Raw genomic sequence first — 20,673 nt, 5'->3', positions numbered from 1 at the left:
GGCCTTCCCAGGCCGTGGCTCTAAAAAGAGGCCTCTCCAGGTGACTTACCAATGGGGACTTATCATTCATGTAAACCATAGGGTCCTGCAGAGGAGACCAAAGGCAACAACTTAGGGTTCTGGGACCGAAGACACCAGAATGCACGGCATGCGTTTTGTCCCAGCTAGTGGGAGGCGAAGAGGGCATGGGGAGAGCAGGGAAACCCCTCCTGGGCTCCGCACAGGCTCACCAAGGACTTCTCCTCCTGCCTCAGCCACTGGGAATCTTCCAGCATCTGCTTCTGCTGCTTGTCTAGGATCTGCCGCATCTTGATCTTCTCAGCCTCCCACAGCTGCTGGGCCTCTTCTCTGCTGCTGGGTCGGATAAAGTCCTCCTCCTGGGAGGACAGCAGAGAGAAAGGAGAGATGCCATGAGCCCATCCCAGGCTTGAAGGAGGGACAGTGTCCAGAAGAGCCTCAGGGGAGCCGCAAGCCTTGGCCTCACAGCCACTTCTTTCTAGCTTGTTCCTAGCCTGGCAGCCCTATATGCAGACAGTTATTATCAGGGTCTCACACACAGCCCTGGAGGCAGCAGAAATGATGAACCCCAGCACACACTGCTAAACATGCACCCACCGTACTCAAGCTGCGATGTGAACTGTCAATGACATTTTGCCATTATATTTTCTCGGTTGGCATTGGTGATGTTGCTGTCATTTAATAGATTTAGAAATGCAAAGCCAGCCTCTGGAAGCCCTTTGTTTTTTTTTCTCCACCTAAGTGCCATGGTGGCAGTCCTGGAAGCTTCATGGGACACAGGTGCGGCCTCCAGCTCCCTGGCATGCAGTCCCACTCAGCTTTGTTAAGGTAGCCGCCAGGGTTATCTAACCAAAGGCCAGAAGTGCAGGAGCTAGAGGCAGGATGAAGAATGGAATTTAAAGAAGCAGAGCTCTGAAGATCTCAAGGTAAGTGCTTCCTCTCCCCAGCTTTATTAGCCCCACCCCGTTTTCACTCACCTGTGGGACTGTGGACCTACAGACCAAGCTGCTGAGTGGAAAGTGCGGGTGTCTTCCTATTTTCCCTCCTCCTTTTTATAGTTCAATTGTGTAATTATCTGCTTAGTCCCTCCTACTACTCTGCTTTCCCCCTGCTGTACAGTGATCCCTTGGCATCCGGGACAGAGGGAGAGTGCCAGGGGCATCCTTTTGAGTACTCCCCAGGGAGCCTTTGCCAGTGACAGGACTCAGCCATGACATGGAAGCCCACAGGCACTTCAGCTCCTGCTAGAGTCTGAACGTGGTCCTCACAGTTCATGTGTTGGACGTTTAATCTCCTGCACAACAGTGTTGGCAGGTGGGGACTTTAAGAGACCACTAGGCCACGGGGGCTCTGCCCTCATGAGTGGGTCAGTGCCACCAGCAGGGGTGGGCTAGTTAGCACAGGAGGGGAGACTGACAGAATCACGAGTTAGGCCTCCTTCACTCACTTTCCCATACTGTTTTTCGTCACATGGGTGATGCCTCTGCCAAGCTATGACACAGCAGGAAAACCCTCACCAGCTGTGGCCCTTGGTGCTGGACTTCCTAGCCTCCAGAACTGTAAGGGATGGATCTCTGTTCATCGTACATCACCCAGTCCCCAGTGCCCTGTTACAGCAGAACAAAATGAACTCAAACAGTTCCTTTCCTTCAGAGTGGCCAGTGCACACACAAATCACATAAAGAAAATTCTAGAAAAACTCTATATACTTTTAGAAAGCTACAATCCCTGCCAAGCCTCTCAAAATAGTTTCCCAGTACACCCTATAAAACAAACTTGAATATTACAATATAGTCTAAAAACAGCTGTATTGGGACAGTTTACCTAGAGTTCATTTAGCTTCAGTTACCAACCTTGATTTCTAATAATACCTTCCCTACAAGTTAGGTTTTTTGCTAAAATATTCCTTATTCAATGATCTATTCAGTATGTACTCATTAAGCAATACTGTGAAGCAGGCCTAGAACTGGGTGCTGGGAGAATAGTGATTTTAAAATAGAAGATGTTCCTTTTCTTGTGGGGATCAGTAAACAACAGTTAGGCCAGGGCTGGGGCCAGACAATCAATCCTTTATTTCAAGGAAATTTCCTTGTAGGATGTAAAGCAGTCTCTGGCCTCCACCCTCTAGGTACCTGCAGCCCTTCCCACTGGGACAAACATGTCTTCAGACATTGCCAAGTGTCCCCGCAGAAGCAAAACACCTCAGCTGAGGATCACTGAGCTAGACCTTTTAAAAAGAAAACAGATTTCAGAATGTAAGGGTATTTTACAACCCTGGGATTGCTGAATCTATGATCTACTTCACAGAGACAGAGTGCTATGGTTTGGGCATTATTTGCCCCCCAGAGGTTCATGTGCTGGATGAAGGCTGGGTTCCATGTGGCAGTGCCGAGGTGTTGGAACCTCCAAAAGAAGTGGGGCCAGGTGGGACATAACCAGGCTGCAGGGGTGCCACTCTTACAAATGGTGTAATGCTCTCTCATGGGAGTGGGCCAGGTGTGGAAGGAGTGCGTTAATTCTTGAGAGAGGGGACTGCTACGAAAAATGCATCCCTCTTGGGGTCTTGTCTTCTGTGTTGCCATGTGATCTCTCCTTCCTATATGTGCTCCCACCGTGATGCCACCCATCAGACTGTGATGTAGCCAGAAGGCTTTGACCAGAGCTAAGCACAGGTCAGTGTCTTATTCTTGGATTTCTGAAACTATGAGCTATATAAACCCCTCTTCTCTGTAAAGTATCCAGCCTCGGGGCATTTTTTTATAGCCACACAAAAAGGAGTAAGTACTCATCATTAAGCAATTGAAGCAGGCATAGAACTGATACTCCAAAATGAACAAAATTTGAGGCCACAAATATCCTTGGTTAAGTGTCAATATCTGTAAACACAATGGTATGGCTGCCCCAGGCTATTGGCAAATAGTGATAAAAAGGAACTAAGTGCCTGAGGTTCTATATACAGAGATAAGAATTTCTAGGTGTAAGAAAAAAAATACACAGACTGAGAAAGATTCAATGCAGAAAGGATCAGTTACTGGAGTCCAGAAAATACTGTATAATTTTACAAATGCCACCTCTTTCATGCTTTGTGTGTTCCAAGCTTAATCTCAGCAAAAACTTTAATGAACCAATATTAGAAGACTCAACAGAACGAGTCTTTCAATTTCATAGAAAGACCAAAGGAAAAAATGAGAGCCTTTACAACCTTGAATCTCTAGGCTGGTTTTTCTGAAATGCGCTCTAGGTATTTTTCCCAGGTCATGGACAGTTAACACTGTCCTTTGTCTTTTAAAATGATGTTCACGAGCCACGCCGCCTGTAATTTGGATACAACCCCTCCTGTCAGCCTTGTTCCCCCCTCCATATATACCCTTCCTTGCTCAAACACCACCCCACTTGCCCCTGCCTCTTCCATCCCTACATTCCAGTTTCTTCCAGTCCAAATTTTCTCCATCCTGAAAGCCAGCAGCAGGCAGGAGTCACTCTCCCCTCTGAACACCTGCTTCGTGGCCCCCACAACTTTCTGGCTCACATTACCCGTGAGCCTGCACTTGACCTGCTCCTTCTGACTGTAAGCTCCTTGAAAGCAAAACCACGTGTTCCTCCTTCAGCACCCTGGACAGCGCCCGCGAGCGCACAGACGCACTGTGGCCTGTGGAACTTCAGTACTGACTTGCGAAGACTCCGGGAAGGAGATGCTGCCACCCTGACTCTGAAGCATCCCACAGGCTCCCAGATGAGCCAGGCCATGGAGCCAGTCAGGAGGAAAAATGTTGTTACCATCTCTGAGCGTTCCTTTAATGTTTCCAAATGCCCTGCAGGGGACCTCATCAGAGCTTCGCCTGGGGGAGAATTTTCTCAGTGTTTCTGATCTATATTTTTAATCTTTTTTTGTTTGATTAAAGAAGTGCTCATTATGTTCTTGCAGGCAGATTTTTTTCTTGGCAATTACTTCTAAACCTCTGACACAAAAGGTCTTTTTTCCTGCGGCACAGTCTGTCTTTAAGGAACGGAACAAACTCCTCCCAGTGGAGCAGGGCTTAGACAAAGGCCATGTAGCCCCTCACGTGTACAAAACAGCTTCTTTCTAAAAGCACAGTTTTTAAAGGAAAGCTCCCTAAAATTTAATTAATTATGTATAAAGAGTCGAGGGCAGAAGGGTAGAGAAACTGCATACTGCCTAAATTACAGTACATGTTTAGAACCATAGTTTTATTATTGTTAAGCATATGAAAAGACAGAAATTGTTTAAATTAATGTGAGAGAGAAAAACGAGGTAGGTTGGGGAAAATTTATTTCACAACAGATCTCGATGCCTGGAATTTGAAGCTACCATGGGCATTCAAATTTTTACTAAATAAAGAATAATAGTATAGACATATATCAACGTACTTGCCCCAAATTTCCAAATCTGTTATGATAAACACATATTCTCTTGCCCCCAATTTTTAGAGACATATATCTTGAGTCTGAAATATCAGACATATATATATATATATATATATATATATATATATATATATAAATTAGAGCTAAAATAATGAGTTTAGCCTGTTTTGTAACCCAATTTGGTAAAATATGTCAAGATTTCATGACAATGAACAGCAAGAGGTCATTGCATTAAAGGAGATGATTGGTGGCAAGTGAGCATCTGCTTTCAAGCAAAGATGGTTTTGCTACATAAGATCTGACAATCAACAGATATTCCACAAAGCACTCAGGGTCTCACAGTCACTGATGACAAAGAGATCACTGGGGAGGTGGCTTAGCCCCCTCTCTAGCAGTTCATGAGCCTGTAACCACAATACCCCCGAAGCTCCTTCCCACCCAGCAACACCTTTACAAAAGCAGCAGCAGGAGAAGCAGCCGCCAGGAAGCCTTTCTTTCCTCTGATGGAGGAGAGATTTAGCAATCAGGCAGGATGGCAGAGTGGAGCAGAACCTCCAGGGTCTTTTGTTCTTCAGCACCACCAGGCCTGGCTGCACTCCACCCACCAGCCTCCACATACTGCACTACACCCTGCCTCTGGGGCTCAGAAAAGGAAGAGACTTTTACATCATTTGCCACAGCACCAGTGTGGACAAGGGCAGTTCCAGCTGGTGTCCAGCTGGTGTCCCCAGGAGCAGAGCCTAACTTCATCCCCACTCTGATGTATTTGCAAAGGGAAGAGTCACAGAACACCTCAATGACTTGACTGGCACACAGAAGCATGGAGGGCACCCCTGAGGCTGGGGATGTGGGGTTCCTAGTATCCCAGGCCACCTCCCTCCAGCAGCCTCCTCAGTCCGGGCTGGGACTCAGCATGCAGTGCCCTCTTACCCGCATGCTGTGGCGCTTGAAGACATTGTGCCGGTGGAGAGGTGGGGTATGCAGCGAGTTAACGGGAGATGGGTATTCCATAGGGCTGGTGAGCGTAGGGGAGCTGGCACACAGACCCTCAGGGACCTATTCAGGAGAAGCAAAGAAGCACAAGGCACAGGACAAGGCAAGGGGGTGGACAATCAGCTGCTACAAACAGGAGCACAAAGAAGTGATACAGGAGCATCATGGGGGACACAAACTTGCTCTCTCAGAGTTGCTGAAGAATGTGGTGTGGCATTTCCTTGGCCCTGTTGGAGACACCTGGTGGAGCATCGTGGCCTCTCATCTGCCTAACACTCCCCCAGTGGTGTTCTGCACACACAGGGTCCATGCAGGCTGCTATTGAGACCATGACTCCTCCCTCGGGCCCTTTTCCAAACAGTTATGTTTCATAGTCATGTTACAAATTGACAGATATGATTAGTCCATGGATAAGTAAATTCTCACACACATAGTTGTCCTTCCATATTCAAGGGGGATTCTTCCCAGGACACCCTGTAGATACCCCAAATCTGCAGATGCTCCAGTTCCTTGAGCAAACTGGCACGGTATTTGCATGTAACGTACATAACATCTCCCAGTATGCTTTAAATCATCTCTAGATTGCTTTTGCCATCTAATGCAATGTAAGTGCTGAACAAATAGCTGGCATACAGTCATTTTAGGGGAATGGCAAGAAAAGTCTGTACATATTCAGTATAGATGAGATTTTTTCCTATGTTAATATTTTTGATTCCTGGTTGGTTGAATCCATAGATACAGAACCCATGAATATGAAGAGCCAACTGTGTGTGTGTGTGTGTGTGTGTGTGTGTGTGTGTGTAATTATCAATAATTATATATAGTTATATGGAAAATTTAAATAACATCACTATTTTAAATATGTTTAGTTTTTAAGGACATTGCTTCCACCTTCTGAATCAAAGCATTTTATTTTCACATAAAGGAAAATATTGGTACTGTTGGTTCTTTGTTGGGCTTACTCAGGCATGGGGCATTTCCTTGGGAGAAAATACACAAACCTGGGACACAGCCCCCTGTAAGGAGCATCAGTAAACTGACATTGTTGCTGTTGGTTGAGATATTCTAGTTCTGAACGGCAACTCTGATGGGGGGATGAAAGAGAGGGACGGAGAGGAAGCCGGGCTCCCTCTTACCCAGTCATAAGAGAAGGACTCAGGACAGGGGCGTTCTGAGTCAGGGACCTACAGCCTTGATGAGATCCATGGTTGGTGGTGACAGAGGTGGAGAAGGCTCAGATGGAACCCTGCTCCCTTCACTGGCTACCCAGGTCCTGGCCAGGACCTCTGCAGGGAGCCTCAGGGATCCACTCCATTCTCTGGGGACATCATCCATCCCCAGTTCCTTGGGATTACTTCTCAGAGGCTCTGCTCAGGGTAGGAGGCCAGGGAAGTCTTGGACATGGGGAGGGAGCTACAAGCAGGTACACGAAGCAGCAGACACTGCAGACAGACAGACTAGGCTGCAGGAAGGTCTGCTTAGCTGAGGACAGTCTGGCAGGACCGAGTTGCTATTCTTTTGATGTGAGTTCAAACTCACATCAAAGAGCCAAACAAAGAAACAAAGAAGAGTCAACCCAGCTATCTTCATCGTCTGAGCAGATGGCTGCTACTCCTTAATGGCACAGGAATGGAATTTCAAGAAGCACCTGACAAGGGATGGGCCTGGCCATTCCCAGCCCCCTGGTTACACATTTACCTGGAACTGTAGCTTGGGAGCGAGCAGGTTGGTTTGTGGAGGGGGTCTATACTTGGGCCGGCTGGGCTGGAAAAGAGGATATAGAGCAGTGTCAGTTGCATCTCTCCCATTAATGAATGGATTGGCCCACTAAGGGGAGCATCAGCTTGAATATAGCTCAGCCTCATTCACAATGAAGGAGCAATGGTGGACAAGGTTATCATTAAATCATTTTGGATCCACTTCTGAGAACCAATTACATGCTGAGAGATGGGAAGTCACAGGGGCTGGCCTCTGCCACCTGGGCTATGGCTAATTGGGGGGTTAATGGCCTCTGTGTGTGCAGCCTCCCTGTATGTGGGAGCGCCTGACAAACCAGCCATGGATAGCCACATTCAGAGCAGGAGGTCACTGAGGGCTCAGGGACTCACAGAAACTTCATGGAGATAAAAGCTGCATTGAGCCCCAGGGAAAGGGCAGCACATGCCTGGTAAGAGGAACAGTGAGAAAAGACCTCGGTTCAGATCATACATTATTGTGGACTGAATGTTTGTGTCCCCTTTAGTTCATATGTTGAAGTCCTGTCCCCCAATGTGATGGTTTAGGAGGCAGAGATTTTGGGAGGTGATTAGGGTTCAATGAGTTCATGAGGATGGGGCCCCATAAAGGGATTAGTGCCCTTAGAAGAAGAGGAGGAGAGACCAGAGGTTTCTCTCTCTCTCTCCACCAGGTGAGGACACAGCAGGAAGGTGGCTATCTGAAAGCCAGGAAGGGGCCCTCACCAGATACCAAAGTTGCTAGAGCCTGGCCTTGGACTTCCAACCTCCAGAAGAGAGGTAAGTGCGTGATTTAAGCCACTCATTCTGTAGGATTTTGTTATGGCAGCTCTAGCTGACAAATACAGGCATGGTCTCTGGACCCCTCCCCCCACATGATGGTGGAGCAGTGGGGCTCTGGTTCCTGAGCCCAAGCTGCCATGGAGAGCATGGACAGAGACTGGACTTCGGGGGCCCAGGATGCTCTCCATCCATGTATCCTCAGGGAGAGCTAACTTAGCCCTAGGAAGCTCTCAGAAGAAAAGTGTCCAGCCTCCCAAGGGAAAGTTCTGAGAAATGACAAGGTATCTGCTGTCTCAGATGACACCTGCCAGGGCCTGAAGATGACAAGGGGTGATTGATAGATAGCTGAGTTGCAGAACTGAGAGAGGATTGTAGGAAAGCATCCTGCTTACATTGAGCAGGCAGTGGGTCACACAGGCCCTGGCTCTGTTGTGGCTCATGGGACTAATAGCAAGGCCAGGGGCTGGCTTACCTTGGGTGGGGGTTCCTGGGAGGCGATGGGCTCCAGTATTTTAGGTGGTCGGTAGCGAGCATTCCTTTCTTGCTCTATGGCAATGTCCTTCTCCATCTGATAAATGTCACTGCCAAGGCAGCAGGTCAGACAGGGTGAGAGACAGGGTCAAAGCGAGTCACTCCCCGTGACTCCTCTCTACTACACTGAAACTAGGAGAGCCTGGACAAGGGCCTCGATCCCATTTTCATTTACGTTTCCTCTGAAGGGGGGACCCCTCTGAGACAGGCTGGGTTATGGATCCTGAGGGCACCCTGCACCAAGTTGGGAGGACCACAGGGATGGGTCCAAGGTAGGAGGAGGTCCCTGGAGAGCCAGACTTAGCCCAACCAGGCAGGAGAAGCCTGCTGTATCCCCAGCTCCCCACACTTCCTGCCCTCCTGTGCCTGCTATTGGAGCCAGTCCCCTGTTTAGATTTCCAGTGTCCCAGTCAACTTCATGATGAAGGCCTGGGTTTGACTTGTCATTAAACAATCCACCATCTGGTTTCTGATGTGAGCAAATGGGCTGTGGATTCACCTCCCCCAACCCCCACCTGTTAGCTATTCTAGTGCCCCTCATCTTTCTTGCTTCTCAACCTGGGTATCACAGACCCCAGAGGCCTCTGGAATTACTGCAGAGGCTCCATCAATCCACATGTTCAAATGGGTATGAGTGTTACGTACTTTTGAATACTGCCTGCTGCTGTGTTTTCAAACACAATGCATTTTATCAATCAAAGGATTCTAAAATTATGATTACATGGAAGAATTCTCAAAATTTGACCTTTAAAACAGCCCTTCCTACCTCTACAAGATTGGGGAACACCAATCAAAACCTTTCTTTCCCTTAAAGAAGGGACTGTGACCTGAGGGAGGCAGCTAGGGTCCTTTGGGTCTTTGAGTTATCCTTCCTTTGCATCAGAGAAGCCTGCTTCAAACTGCATCATGGCGTGGGGGGGCTGGCCCAGTGCCTCCAAAGGAGACACCTCTCATCTCAGGCACTCCATCACGCTCCCCTGGTTCTCCAGGTCCCAGAATGGATTAAGACCCCACCCTCCTCACTCAGAACTTCTGCTCTCTCAAAGTACAGCTTTCAGTACATTTCTCCTGGAACTCCCTGGCTTCTCCAATCTCCCTTGTGAGGGACAAACGCAGACGAATTAATCAGGAGAGCCAGTGAAGGAGGGAAATAATTTTTATTTTGAGACAGGGTCTTGCTAAGTTGCTTAGAGCCTCACTAAGTTTCTGAGGCAGGCCTTGAACCTGCAATCTTCCTGCCTCAGTCTACCGAGACACGGGGATTGCAGGCATGCAACACCACACCCAGCCAGAGAGGCTTTTTATGCTAGAGGTTTTGCAGACTATGTTGGGGCTTCAAATTAAGAATGGTTATCACATTTTTTTAATCATTGAAAAAAAATAAAAAGAAAACTATATTTCATGACACATGAAAATTATGAGAAATTCAAATTTCAGTGTCCACAGATGAAGTCTTATTGAACACAGCTACTCCCATTCGTTCATTACTGTCTATGACTGTTTTTAAGCTGTGGAGGCAGAGATGAGCAGACTCGACAGAAGCCCCAAAGATTCACTATCTGGTCCTTTACAGAGAAGGTCGGCTGACTTCCTTGCTAAAGTATGCCTAATGAAGGGGACCACCCTTGGGAGCACTGATGGCAGGCATGCCACCAAGCAAATCGGGGACTCCTGGACCTCTGAAATGGACAACACCCTTCACCTGTGACCTTCCAGTACTGGGGGAACAAGTGTCTTGGCACTGAGAAAGATAAGGCCTCAGACTCCTAACCCCACTCAGGAGACAGGTGTTTTCCAGCCAAACTCTGCAGACCACAGGTGTCTGGGCCAGCCCCCCCCCCCTTTTTTTGGTACCAGGAATTGAACCCAAGGGGTGCTTAACCAATGAGCAACATCCCCAGCCCTTTTTATATTTTATTTTGAAATGGAGTCTCACTAAGTTGCTTAGAGCCTCGCTAAGTTGCTGAGTCTGGCTTTGAACTTGTGATCCTCCTGCATCAGCCTCCTAAGCTGCTGGGATTACAGGTATGTATCACCATGTCTGGCTGCACCAGACTTTTTTTGATTCCAATAGAGAAAATATCTTCTGGGCACAGCATGATCAAGGCACGGGGCTGGGCCTTGTCTCTGAGCTCGTATCTGACAGTGAACCTGGCCTCAGCCTTTCAGCCCCTGACAGAGCTGCTTCTGCCCCAAGTGCCTGAGGCTCACCATGCCTCTGCTGGAAGGACCGGTTCATTCAGTGTGGCCATGTGGCTCAGTGATGATCAGAAGGAAGGTCAGGGTACACGTCCTGGCCCTCCTGTCACTGCCTTGGGCAAGTCACTGACTGAACCTGCACCCTTCCACTCAGCAGATGGGAATGGGGCCACCTGCTGCACAGGCCTAAGGAGCCCCTGAGTGCACTGACTTAGCTGTAAACCTCTCAGTGCCACCGGCAGCAGCTTGCCTCTGGGGCAACCCAGCCATCGCCCCCCCAGCTCCCCAGACCACGCTCACCTGAGGCTGCACACGAGCTCCGTGAAGCGGGGCCGGTCACTGGGGTCATAGTCCCAGCAGCGGGTCATGAGGGTGTAAAGGACAGGTGGGCAGAGGTCAGGCTTGGGCAGCCGGTCCCCTTTCTCCAGCACCCCGATGACATCCTTGTTTTCCAGCCAGAAGAAAGGCTGCTTCCCAAAGCTCAGGATCTCCCACATGCACACGGCTGAGGGCAGAGGGGGAAGGTCAGGCACCCTGCTGGGAAGTGGGCACCCCGGGGACACTATGGCCATTGCACTTGGTCCCAGCAGGGAGCGTCTGTGTTATCTTGCAACCCCCTCTATGGCCACTGGGGTCGTACCCACCATGGTGGTCCACTCAAGGGACCAATGACCTACATCTGTGGTACATGAACCAGGGCTTCCCCTCCCTCGACTTCCTCAACATGGAGCTGTCTGGATTCTGTAGGATCAGGAGGTGGCCATGTTGGAACCCCAGAACCTTCTTGGGAAGATTAGGAGCTGCAGTAGTAGGCCATGCACCACCCTTCGCTGCCTGTATGATCATGGGCAAGCCCCTTACTGGTCTGAGCCTGAGTTTCCTGATTTGGAAAATGGGGGTAACAATGATGAGGTTTATAGTCAGCTGTGGGAGAACTGGCAGGTAACCTGAAGGGCTGTGTTTGGGGAGGGTGTCCATTCACACCCAGCTGGGCACTCTCCACTCCCTGCTTCTCCTTACATGAAACACCTGAGTTTTGTGTTTGAAGCTCCCCTCCAGGCGTCCCCACATTTATCCTTGGAGCTGGTTGGTGGGGTCCATGCTTCTCATCAGAGCCTTTTACAGGAGGATGGACCCAGATTTTCTAGGCCAGTCCTTGGCTCATGTCACCCCTGACTCTACCACCACCTCCCCATCTTTGGGACTTCTCAGTGGCCACAGTGAAATGGGGTGTTGTGGGTTCAGGGATCAGAACCCTGCCCCCTGCATCCTCCTCTTGGTCCACCCACACAGAGAATCTGAGCCCATTCCCACACCCTCCTGAATTGCCTCGTACCAAACATCCAGACGTCACTGGCTGTCGTGAAGCGCCGGAAGTTAATAGATTCGGGGGACATCCATTTGATGGGGAGACGAGTCACAGAGGCTTAGGGTAGGTAAAGAGGTTTACAGGAGTTATTAATGGAAGAAAGATCCAGAATTTTCCCGAAAAACAGCCTACTGTCCAGAGGCCCGTGGTCTGGGCTGCCCAGTTGTAGGCTCCTTCTGGGATTTTGGTTTCAGGGACAAAGCAGGGGCGGGAAGTTCCCTCACCCTTGTAGTACTCATCATCCTCAATGTATCGAGAAAGGCCAAAGTCCCCCAGCTTCACACACTCCGGGGAGGCTACTAGGATGTTCCGGACGGCGATGTCCCTAGAGAAGGATGTGAAGACCTGGGTGAGGCACTGCCTAGGACCCTGAGGCAGGTGGGAGAGCTGAAGGAAGGTTCCCAGCAGGTGAGTGCAGGAAGAGGTTGCATACAGGTAGCTTCCTGCGAGCTGAGCTCCAGCCTCCCAGAGAAGCTACTGGTACTGATGGCCCTGGCCCTGGCATAGCTCCCCACCCCAAACCAGTGGGCCTGTTGGCTTCTCGCAGGCAGCTCTGCTCCCAAAAGTCTGCTTCCGTGGTTAAAAAGCTGACTTGAAAGCATGCAGGCTTAAGTACCCCGAGGGGCCTGGCCCATCATTCCACCCCCTTAGCCTACAGCTACCGACAGGGTGTACCGGACGCTCATGCTAGGACATGAGCTTCACAAGGACAAGGTTTGTCTGTTTTAGTCACAACTTTGTCCCAGAACCTAGGACAGTGCCTGGAACCCAGTAGGAGCTCCATAATACTCACTGAATGAATGGATACGTCCTGTGTGGCTTTGCATAGGGTCAGGCACAAGGCCACACAGGCCACGTCAGTGGTGGGGAAGCACCTGGTAAGTGCCCAGGTCATCTCCCGGAGCTATGTTTCCATGGCAGTAGCCTCCTCTCAAGGAATGGGAACAAGGCCAAGTGGGGAAGGGACAGCTCCACAGCCCCAGGGGGAATGAGAGTGGTGCTGGGCCTCAACCTCAGGATCTCCCAGTGCTCTGCTGGCCCAGATCCTCTTCCTGGACCCACTGCTGCCAAGTGGGCAGTCTGGAGGAGGTGGAGCTCTGAGAAGGTGGGAGGAGGTTTCCTGGCATTGCAGGGGAGGGGCAGAAAGTCTCAGCTTCAGTCAGAGGCTGAGCTGTGGAGTTGCTCTGGAGCTATCCCAGTGACAGTTCTCTGTCACACAACTGTTTTGGCTTTTTAGTGAGGAAAACTTTGTAGAGGTGCTCAAGCGCTCTCAGCTGCTGGGCGCAGGCCCAGGCTGGGACTCCAGCTCCTCCCTGTGGGTCCCTGGCCCTGCTCCTTAGTCTCCTCTGGGGTCAGGGAAGGGCTTGGCTTCCCGCTGTCCCCGGGCACCCACCTGTGCACACAGCTGATGCTCTCCAGGTAGGCCATGGCTTTGCATATCTGCAGCGCGTACAGGACGAGGGTGGGCACCTTCAGGGAGTTCTTATTTCGCTCCAGATAGTGGCCCAGCTGTGGGGAGGGAGGTGCCGTCAGGACCCCAGCATGGAGCCAGGGCTGCTGGCAGCCACTGACCCCCCTTCCTCTGGGGGCAAACCCCAAGTCAGCAAGATGTTCTGGCGACTTCCTCTATCAACAGGGCCTCTGCTTCTGCGAAGTACGGAAGGCAGGAAACTGGGAGAAGTGTCCTTTGCTCTAAGTGTCCCTTGGTGTCCCAGCTATCCTCAGGGTGCCTGGCCTGCCTCCTCCAGCTCACCTCCCCATAGGAGTACAGTTCCATGATGATCCAGGTGGGCTCCTCTTCGATGATGCCGATCAGCTTCACGATGTGGGGGTGGTCGAGATTCTTCATGATCACTGAAGTGGGAGCGGGAGGTCACAGAGGAGAGTGGGGGAAAGCAGGAGAAGAACCCTCCCCTCTCCCCTCCCTTAGAGGGCCAGGGAGTCTGGGCCCCACCCAGGCGTGCCTACCTGCCTCGCTCATGAACTTCTCCTTATTGTCCAGGGTGCAGTCCTTCTTGCAGGTCTTGACAGCCACATTGATTTTCTCCCCTTTCTGCAACAAGGGGGTTTAGGGAAGCTTGGTCCAGCCTAGTGCTCAAAGGAAACCGTTCCCGCCCTGGCCTCCGCAGGGCCTTCCCACGGACTTTGCCGACTGCTGAGGGGCGAGGCGACCTGGCCTCTGCAGGCCACACCACCCCTTCCTTCCCTCCATTTCTCTTCTCCCCTCTCCCCTTCCCTTCCTCTTCTTCCCCTTTCTTCTGGACCAGGCTGGGTTAGAACCAGAATGGGGTTTGGAGATCAAAGAGCTCAAGCCCTGCTGTGCAGACCAAGATGCTGAGACGAGGGGCCGTGTGATCTGCCCTGGTTAGCAGGTGACCCCAGGCCTTCAGGAGATGCGGGCTGGCTGGCCCTGTTCTCTCTACAGTTGGCTTCAAACTGTGCTTCCTTCCTTCCCTCCCCACACCCCGGCGCTGCCCTCCCCAGGTTTGCTGAGCATGGCCACCAAGGTGAAGCCTGCCCACCTAGAGGTGCCCCGGACGAACTCCCACCTGGCTGGGTCCACCCTCCTGCCCTCCGTGTATTCTCCTACCAAAGCCACCATGACCTTTCTCCAGGGCTGCCTCTGTTTTAATCCCCAGTGATTTTCTGTCCTCCTTGGGAATGACTGTCCTCCCCCTCACTCCCTGAGTATTTCATAAATACTCCAAGCCGTGGATAAGCCGTGGTCCTCCATGTCACGGCTTCCACCTCCAATAGCCTCAGGATCGAGTGCCTGCCTCACCCCGAGACAGGTGGACAAAGAGTTGGGAAGAGTCTGGGACTCACGTGGTTTGTGTAGACCCCTTCATAGACCTCCCCAAAGAAGCCTTCTCCTAGAATACGGTTGAGAACCACATCCTCGCGGGCAATGCCGTACTGTGGACCTGCACAGATGGAGAACACAGTCCCTAGGCACACAGACTAGCTGGCATCCCCTGGTGCCCCAGAACCCCATAACACGTCAGCCAAAATGCACAGGCTGGGCTGGGAAAGGGGATCTAGAGTGTTCCACTGCCTCAGATCCATGGAGGAGCCATGACCCCGTTTCCTGGGTCCCAGGCCCATGTTCTTGGAACCCCCATATCCCACAGACACACAAAAGCACGTGATCCATCGGGGGAGGACCTCAGCTTTCAATCCACAGGAGCCCGGGCTGCCTGCTGCCTGTGCACACTGGGGGCAGGAGGAAGGGAGGGCAGGAAGCTCCACGGTGGTGTCCCAGGAGTCCTCATCGTGTCACTTCCCAGACCCCTGACTGTCGCCTTGACGGGGTCCAGGACCTACCTCCCGGCCGCCTCAAGGTCTCGTCAGGAATCTCTGCATAGATGTCTGACTCTGGAACGACAGGAGGACACCCAGCCCACGGGCGAGATGCCTCATCAGGCAGGGCCAGGAACCGGGGTGTGGCTCCCACCCGAAGCCCAGCGCAGCCAGAGATCAGGGTGCTGAAGGGGGAAGCTGGGCAAGTCCGCGGCTCCAGTCCCAGGCTTTGGGGCAGCCACTGAGCCTGGGGTGCCTTGACATAAGTCTCTGTTTTGTTATCTAGGGCAAATCCATCTCCTTCAAACACACCTGTTACCCATTTAACACCATTATGATGAACTGGGTGCTTGTGTCTCGAAGCCCTAACTCACAATTTGATGGTTTTAGGATATCTGGCTTGGAGGCGCAATTAGATGAGGTCAGGGGATGGAGCCCCCATTACAAGATTAGTGTCCTTATAGGAGGAGGAATGGCCACCACAGTTCTTTCTCTCTGCCTCACAGGAGCACACAGTGATAAGGCAGTCATCTGAATCTGCTGGTTCCTTGACCCTGGACTTGCCAGCCTCTGGAACTGTGAGAGATCAATGTCTGTCTGTAGTCATGTGGTCTGTGGATTTTGTTTGGGGCCACCTCTCGTTACGACAAACTCAGTGTGTGCACTGACTTCTCAATATATGCTCACTATTTCAACTGGCAATATTTTAAAGCCAGCGCTGAGAAGGGTTAGGAAAGGTTGTTTTCTGTAACTTGGAGGGAACGGTCAGAAGAGCAGGCAGAGGGACCAAGCCCGGGGAGGTGGGCACAGGCCGCGGGCAGGGTGGGCAGGCTTACCTATGCTGCAGCTTTCTGAGAGGTGGGACCGCCTCGCCTCCAGGTTTCTGCAGGAGGAGAGAGGGAAGGAGGCAGATGAACACAGAGCTTGCAAAGCTCCCCCAGAGCTTTCCCCCCTCACCCAGAGCCTGATTGCAGAAGCAGCCCAGCAGGGGCATGGCCTGGGCCTAGGGATGGGGCACAGCAGCAATCCTCCCAGGATGTCACCAGGGGGCAGCAGGGAGCACAACACTCTGTGGGAAAGGCCAGGGTCCAGAGTTCTCTCAAAAATGAGGGGGTGGGGGCACCCTGCTTGTCCATCCTCCTCCCAGCACACACTGGCTGAGCTCAGGGCCCTTCCAACTCCCCACTGTACTCACAGGGTGGGGATCTGGGGCAGGCTGTTCCGTTTCTCACCATCTGGAGAGAGAGGAGGGGAGGGAAGATTGGAGCCAGGGACACCGAGTCCTGGATGGATGGAGGGCCTGTCACTGCTCCACAAGGAGACCCCTCCCCACCTTCTGTCCCCTCTCAACATCAGGGTGGAAGCTATGTAGGCCTTGGGCCAGAATCAGAATCCTCCTTGTAGGCTTCCTCCTGCCAGCTCCCCGTGATCCACCTCAGACCTACTTGCTGACCCTGATCCCAAAACAGAGTCACACAGAGGAAGGTCCACCCATGTCCTAGCAATGGCTCTGATCTCCCTGTACTACAAATGCAGCTCCTCCAGAAGCTGGCCTCTATGAGGCTCTGACTAGCAGGACCAGGGGTGGCTGTCCAGGACCAGGGCCTGTAGCTGGCGACCCAGGATGGCCCCACAGGAAGCACCTGCAGGGTTGCTTGAGCGCCTCCCCACACCCCTGAAGAAGGCATTTGCTCAAGGGCCAGTGGCTCCGCGCCCCCATGCCTCCACATCGCCCTGCAGGCTTGGCTCAGCGTGCAGCTGTCCACTGTTGGGCACTGCACCTTTCAGGGAGACCTACCTTTCTTGGGATGGATGATGAGAGAGCCTTTATGTTCCCCCTGAAGCCGGCAATAACCGTCTATGAGGTCAGCCATGTTCTCAGCCTCTGCCAGGGATGAGGTTTTGATGGACAGAGACTGCAGAGAAGAAGCCAGCCAAAGGTGAGACCTCAAGACTTGGCTACACTGTACCTGCTAGTACTGCTAGAGAGGCTGCAGGACCTCCACCCCCAGCCCTGCTGCAGGACCCCCTACCCCAACCCACGCTTCCTCTGGGCTGTGCTGGCCTTCCCTGTCGCCACTAGGGGGCGTGCTTGTGCTCCCTCCTACTGACCAAAAGCGTGATGCCTTGTACCACGTGGGGTACTCTCTATGTAAAGCAGAGACTGAGAAATGGGAAGCAGAGAGGAGCAGGGATAGACAGGGGAGAGAGATAGATGCAGTTGGAGGTCTCTGATTCTTCCACCATGAAATCCCCCTGTCCCTGGGATCTTGACCTATAAGTCATTTTTCACTTGGTTAATATTGGACCCCACTTCTTTCCTGACATTAAAAAAAAATACCATCACCCCAACACCTTGTTATGGCATGGGTGCAGTTTTCTTAACCAGATACCCCAAGCCACGGAAGCCCTGGCTTGGGGTATCTTGTTAAGAAACCCACAGTGATACCCCTGAAGAGCCCCTGCCCAGGGATGCTCACCTGGGATGCGCCTTCAATGCCCAGCTGCAGGACAGCCTGGCCCTCCTCCAGCGGGAGGCACCTGATGGACCTGATCTGCTTGAACTCAGCCAGGCAGGTGGGCTGTGGAGAGGAAGGGGGCCTTAAGAGCATCCCATTGCTGGGATCAGGCAATACAGATGGGTCAGGAGGGGGAAGGAGGAGCGACTGGGAGTCTCTCTGCAGATGAAGGGAGTTAGTCTGGAAGGATCATCGAGTCCAAGCCCCTCACCTTTCAGAAGAGAAAACGGGGTGTGGAGAAAGGCAGGACTTGCCCAACGTCATAGGTCAAGGTGGCAGTAGAGTCAGCACTGGACCCAGAACTGCCTCCCCTTGCCACTTACAGAGCTACTCCTCTCTCTGTACCAGGAGAACGCCAAGCACGTCCTTGTTCTCTCTCTCTGCACCTATGTCTGCAATAAGGAGCATCTGCCCAAGCTGCCATCCCCAAACACTGTCCACAGAGCTCACACCAAGGGTGTGGCTCTCTGCTCTCAGCAATGGGGAAGAAGAATGATTGGGCAGACAGAGAAGGAGTCGGAAATCTAAGACCCTGAGCCAGGGGCTGGCGCGGCCTCAGTGCTCTCTACCTTCGCATCTTGACTTGTCAGCTGGCGGATGCCTTTGGGGCCAATGACCAGGTCCACCGTGATGTTCCACCCTTGCTGGAATAGAGGAGAGAGGGGGCTGTTACCTCTGTTCTGCCACCTGGTGTGTTGACACTCTAAGAGAGGCTCACTAAGCTACACCCCAACATGCAGCTCACCCCTCTGGATAACTGCCCACCTGCCCACCTCCCACAGCTGGAGGCCAACATTCAGCTCCCTGCTCGGCACATGGATTCACATGAGTTCTGCCATAGGCAGGTAACGCAAGGCCCTGCTGCCCGAGCTCTGTTCCTGTCCCCCGAATAGCTCCCTGGCCCCCTAGCCTTCCAGCCTGGAGAGAATGAGGAGGGTGGTCATTACAACAAGTTCACAGCGATAGGTCTCCTGATCGATGTTGGCAAAGCCCGCCAGGGTGTTGAAGAACTTCATGACACACTCCTCCTCCCGGAGCGAGGCGTACTGCTGGAAGGTCTGCTGGATCATCTTCCGGAACTGCTTGGGCTGGGGAGAGGTCGGCAGTGCTGAGCCAGGCCCTGCCCCTCCTGGCACCAGTCCTTCCACTCGGTCTCACTGAGAGGATGCCCATGCTGGAAGGTGCCCCCAGGGCTCCTGCCATGACAGCAACACTGACCTGTTCCCCAAAGCACACTCAGTGGTCTTGGCCAGGGCCCACCCTAACCCTGTGCAGGAGGCAGGGAAGTCGGCCTCCCAGGGCTCAGGCTGCCTCTTGGGAGGCTGGAGCGAGGCACAGCCCGTCCTGATTCTCCGCCACAGAAGTGGCCCACTGGGTGCATTTGGCTGTCCTATGTCCTGGCTCAAGGCAGCACAGATGCTCCAGCTTCTTTGAGGATCCCCAACCCGATCCTTGTAGTTCTAGCCCAGGGGATCTGCACAAAGCAGGGTTTTCTGGGCCCCTCACCCTTTGATTTTCTCACCTTTAAATTCTCCTGCATCTGCTTTGGGAAAAACAGGTCGAGTCCCACTTCCTTTCTGAAAACAGGGAAACAGAAGCAGCATTTGGCTCTCCTTCCCTCCAGCTAGGACTTCTGGCCAGTCGAGAGGGGGTACCAGGCTTGGGGACCAGGAGAAAGGCCCTGACTACCCCGCTCTGGTCCAGGGGTGTGTGGGAAAGGAGGCTCTGGAGGGAAGGAGGGGAGGGGGTTGGGAGGCCGCCCCGCACTTACTCCAGGAGCTCGAAGTTGGACTTCTTGTCAAGGGCGTTGTGGGGCATGTCCTTGAAGAACCGCCTGGAGAGAAAGGAGTCACGGAGGGGAGTGTCGGTGGCTGGAGAAGGAGGCCACCAGGGCAGGGCACTCATGTCCAGGCGTTGGGGCCCCTTCCCCTGCCAGAGGTGGGATTCATGGGGACAGAGCAAGGTGGCAGGGGGGTAAAATTGGATCTTCAGAAAACAGCGAGGACAAGGAAATCCCACAAATCCCACAGACTTTGTTCCCAGAAAGGCACCAGCCTCGTGCTCTGGGAGACCCAGCTCCTGGGCTGTGGGCTCTGAGGCTGAGGAAGAAATGGCGGCTCTCTCCACAGTGCCCGAGGACAGCCAAGCCCAGGAGGCCAGCTCTCAGGCCATCAGCCCGGGGACGGGGACGTCATCTGCACCTTCAGGTCCTGGGTTCCTGGGCACTTTCTTTTTTGCCTGTTTGCTATCTCTGAAATGTGTGCATATGTTTGTGTGTTCACCTAAACAATTATTAAATGAACATGTTGAAATTTTTTGAATTTGTAGAAGAAAATAAAAATAATTCATGATCCTACCACCAGAGGTGGCATCTATTAATATATGACACACCTTCTTCAAGTCCCATTTCCCCTAAAAATATATGCATTCATGAAAACTTGTATGGACTGTCAGATGCCACACAATGACTTTTTGGTCAACAATGGACCACAGATATCATGGCGGTCTCATAAGATTACATCGCCTAGAGTAATAGCTGCCTTAGTTTGTGTAAATGGACTCTATTGTGCTGACGTGACAATGAAATTACCTAATGATGCATCTCTCAGAATGTATCTCCATTAGGAACGGATGCATGACTGTGGTATTTATTTGTAGCAATGGTGGTTTCAGCTGAGACCAAATAGTCAATGTCCCTGCATATGCCAGCCTCCCTTCCCTGTCAGGATTGCTGTGTCTAGTCATTTCACTGACTATTGCAGACACTGTCCAATCTTACATTAAAATAACTGATGCCTGCAATTCCAATGATTTGGGAGTCTGAGTCAGGAGAGCCTCAAGT

General features: G+C 52.0%; 1 protein-coding gene across 4 annotated transcripts in view; it reads right to left on the bottom strand.

Moving 5' to 3' along the window:
• PTK2B (protein tyrosine kinase 2 beta) overlaps window positions 1–20,673 on the bottom strand; it is a 109,648-nt gene that overhangs the window by 5,181 nt on the left and 83,794 nt on the right. For 3 of the 4 annotated variants that reach the window (XM_081269623.1, XM_081269625.1, XM_081269624.1), the window contains 21 exons: window positions 19,603–19,665; window positions 19,354–19,408; window positions 18,779–18,919; window positions 18,401–18,475; window positions 17,793–17,894; window positions 17,111–17,228; window positions 16,508–16,547; window positions 16,149–16,195; window positions 15,337–15,387; window positions 14,839–14,936; window positions 13,981–14,065; window positions 13,766–13,866; window positions 13,406–13,521; window positions 12,237–12,337; window positions 11,980–12,069; window positions 10,944–11,148; window positions 8,386–8,494; window positions 7,096–7,161; window positions 5,335–5,460; window positions 231–377; window positions 50–85 (listed from right to left, as the gene is read on the bottom strand). In XM_081269623.1, the coding sequence (XP_081125749.1) occupies window positions 50–85; window positions 231–377; window positions 5,335–5,460; window positions 7,096–7,161; window positions 8,386–8,494; window positions 10,944–11,148; window positions 11,980–12,069; window positions 12,237–12,337; window positions 13,406–13,521; window positions 13,766–13,866; window positions 13,981–14,065; window positions 14,839–14,936; window positions 15,337–15,387; window positions 16,149–16,195; window positions 16,508–16,547; window positions 17,111–17,228; window positions 17,793–17,894; window positions 18,401–18,475; window positions 18,779–18,919; window positions 19,354–19,408; window positions 19,603–19,665 (1,972 nt within the window). The remainder of the gene's footprint in view (window positions 1–49; window positions 86–230; window positions 378–5,334; window positions 5,461–7,095; window positions 7,162–8,385; window positions 8,495–10,943; window positions 11,149–11,979; window positions 12,070–12,236; window positions 12,338–13,405; window positions 13,522–13,765; window positions 13,867–13,980; window positions 14,066–14,838; window positions 14,937–15,336; window positions 15,388–16,148; window positions 16,196–16,507; window positions 16,548–17,110; window positions 17,229–17,792; window positions 17,895–18,400; window positions 18,476–18,778; window positions 18,920–19,353; window positions 19,409–19,602; window positions 19,666–20,673) is intronic. The other variant, XM_081269626.1, reaches the window with a different exon arrangement.

The sequence above is a fragment of the Spermophilus citellus genome, assembly GCF_964194105.1.
Source record: "Spermophilus citellus genome assembly, chromosome: 16".
Taxonomy (NCBI): Eukaryota; Metazoa; Chordata; class Mammalia; order Rodentia; family Sciuridae; genus Spermophilus; species Spermophilus citellus.
The sequence above is the reverse complement of the archived record's forward strand: the minus strand, read 5'-3'. Positions and strand labels throughout refer to the sequence as shown.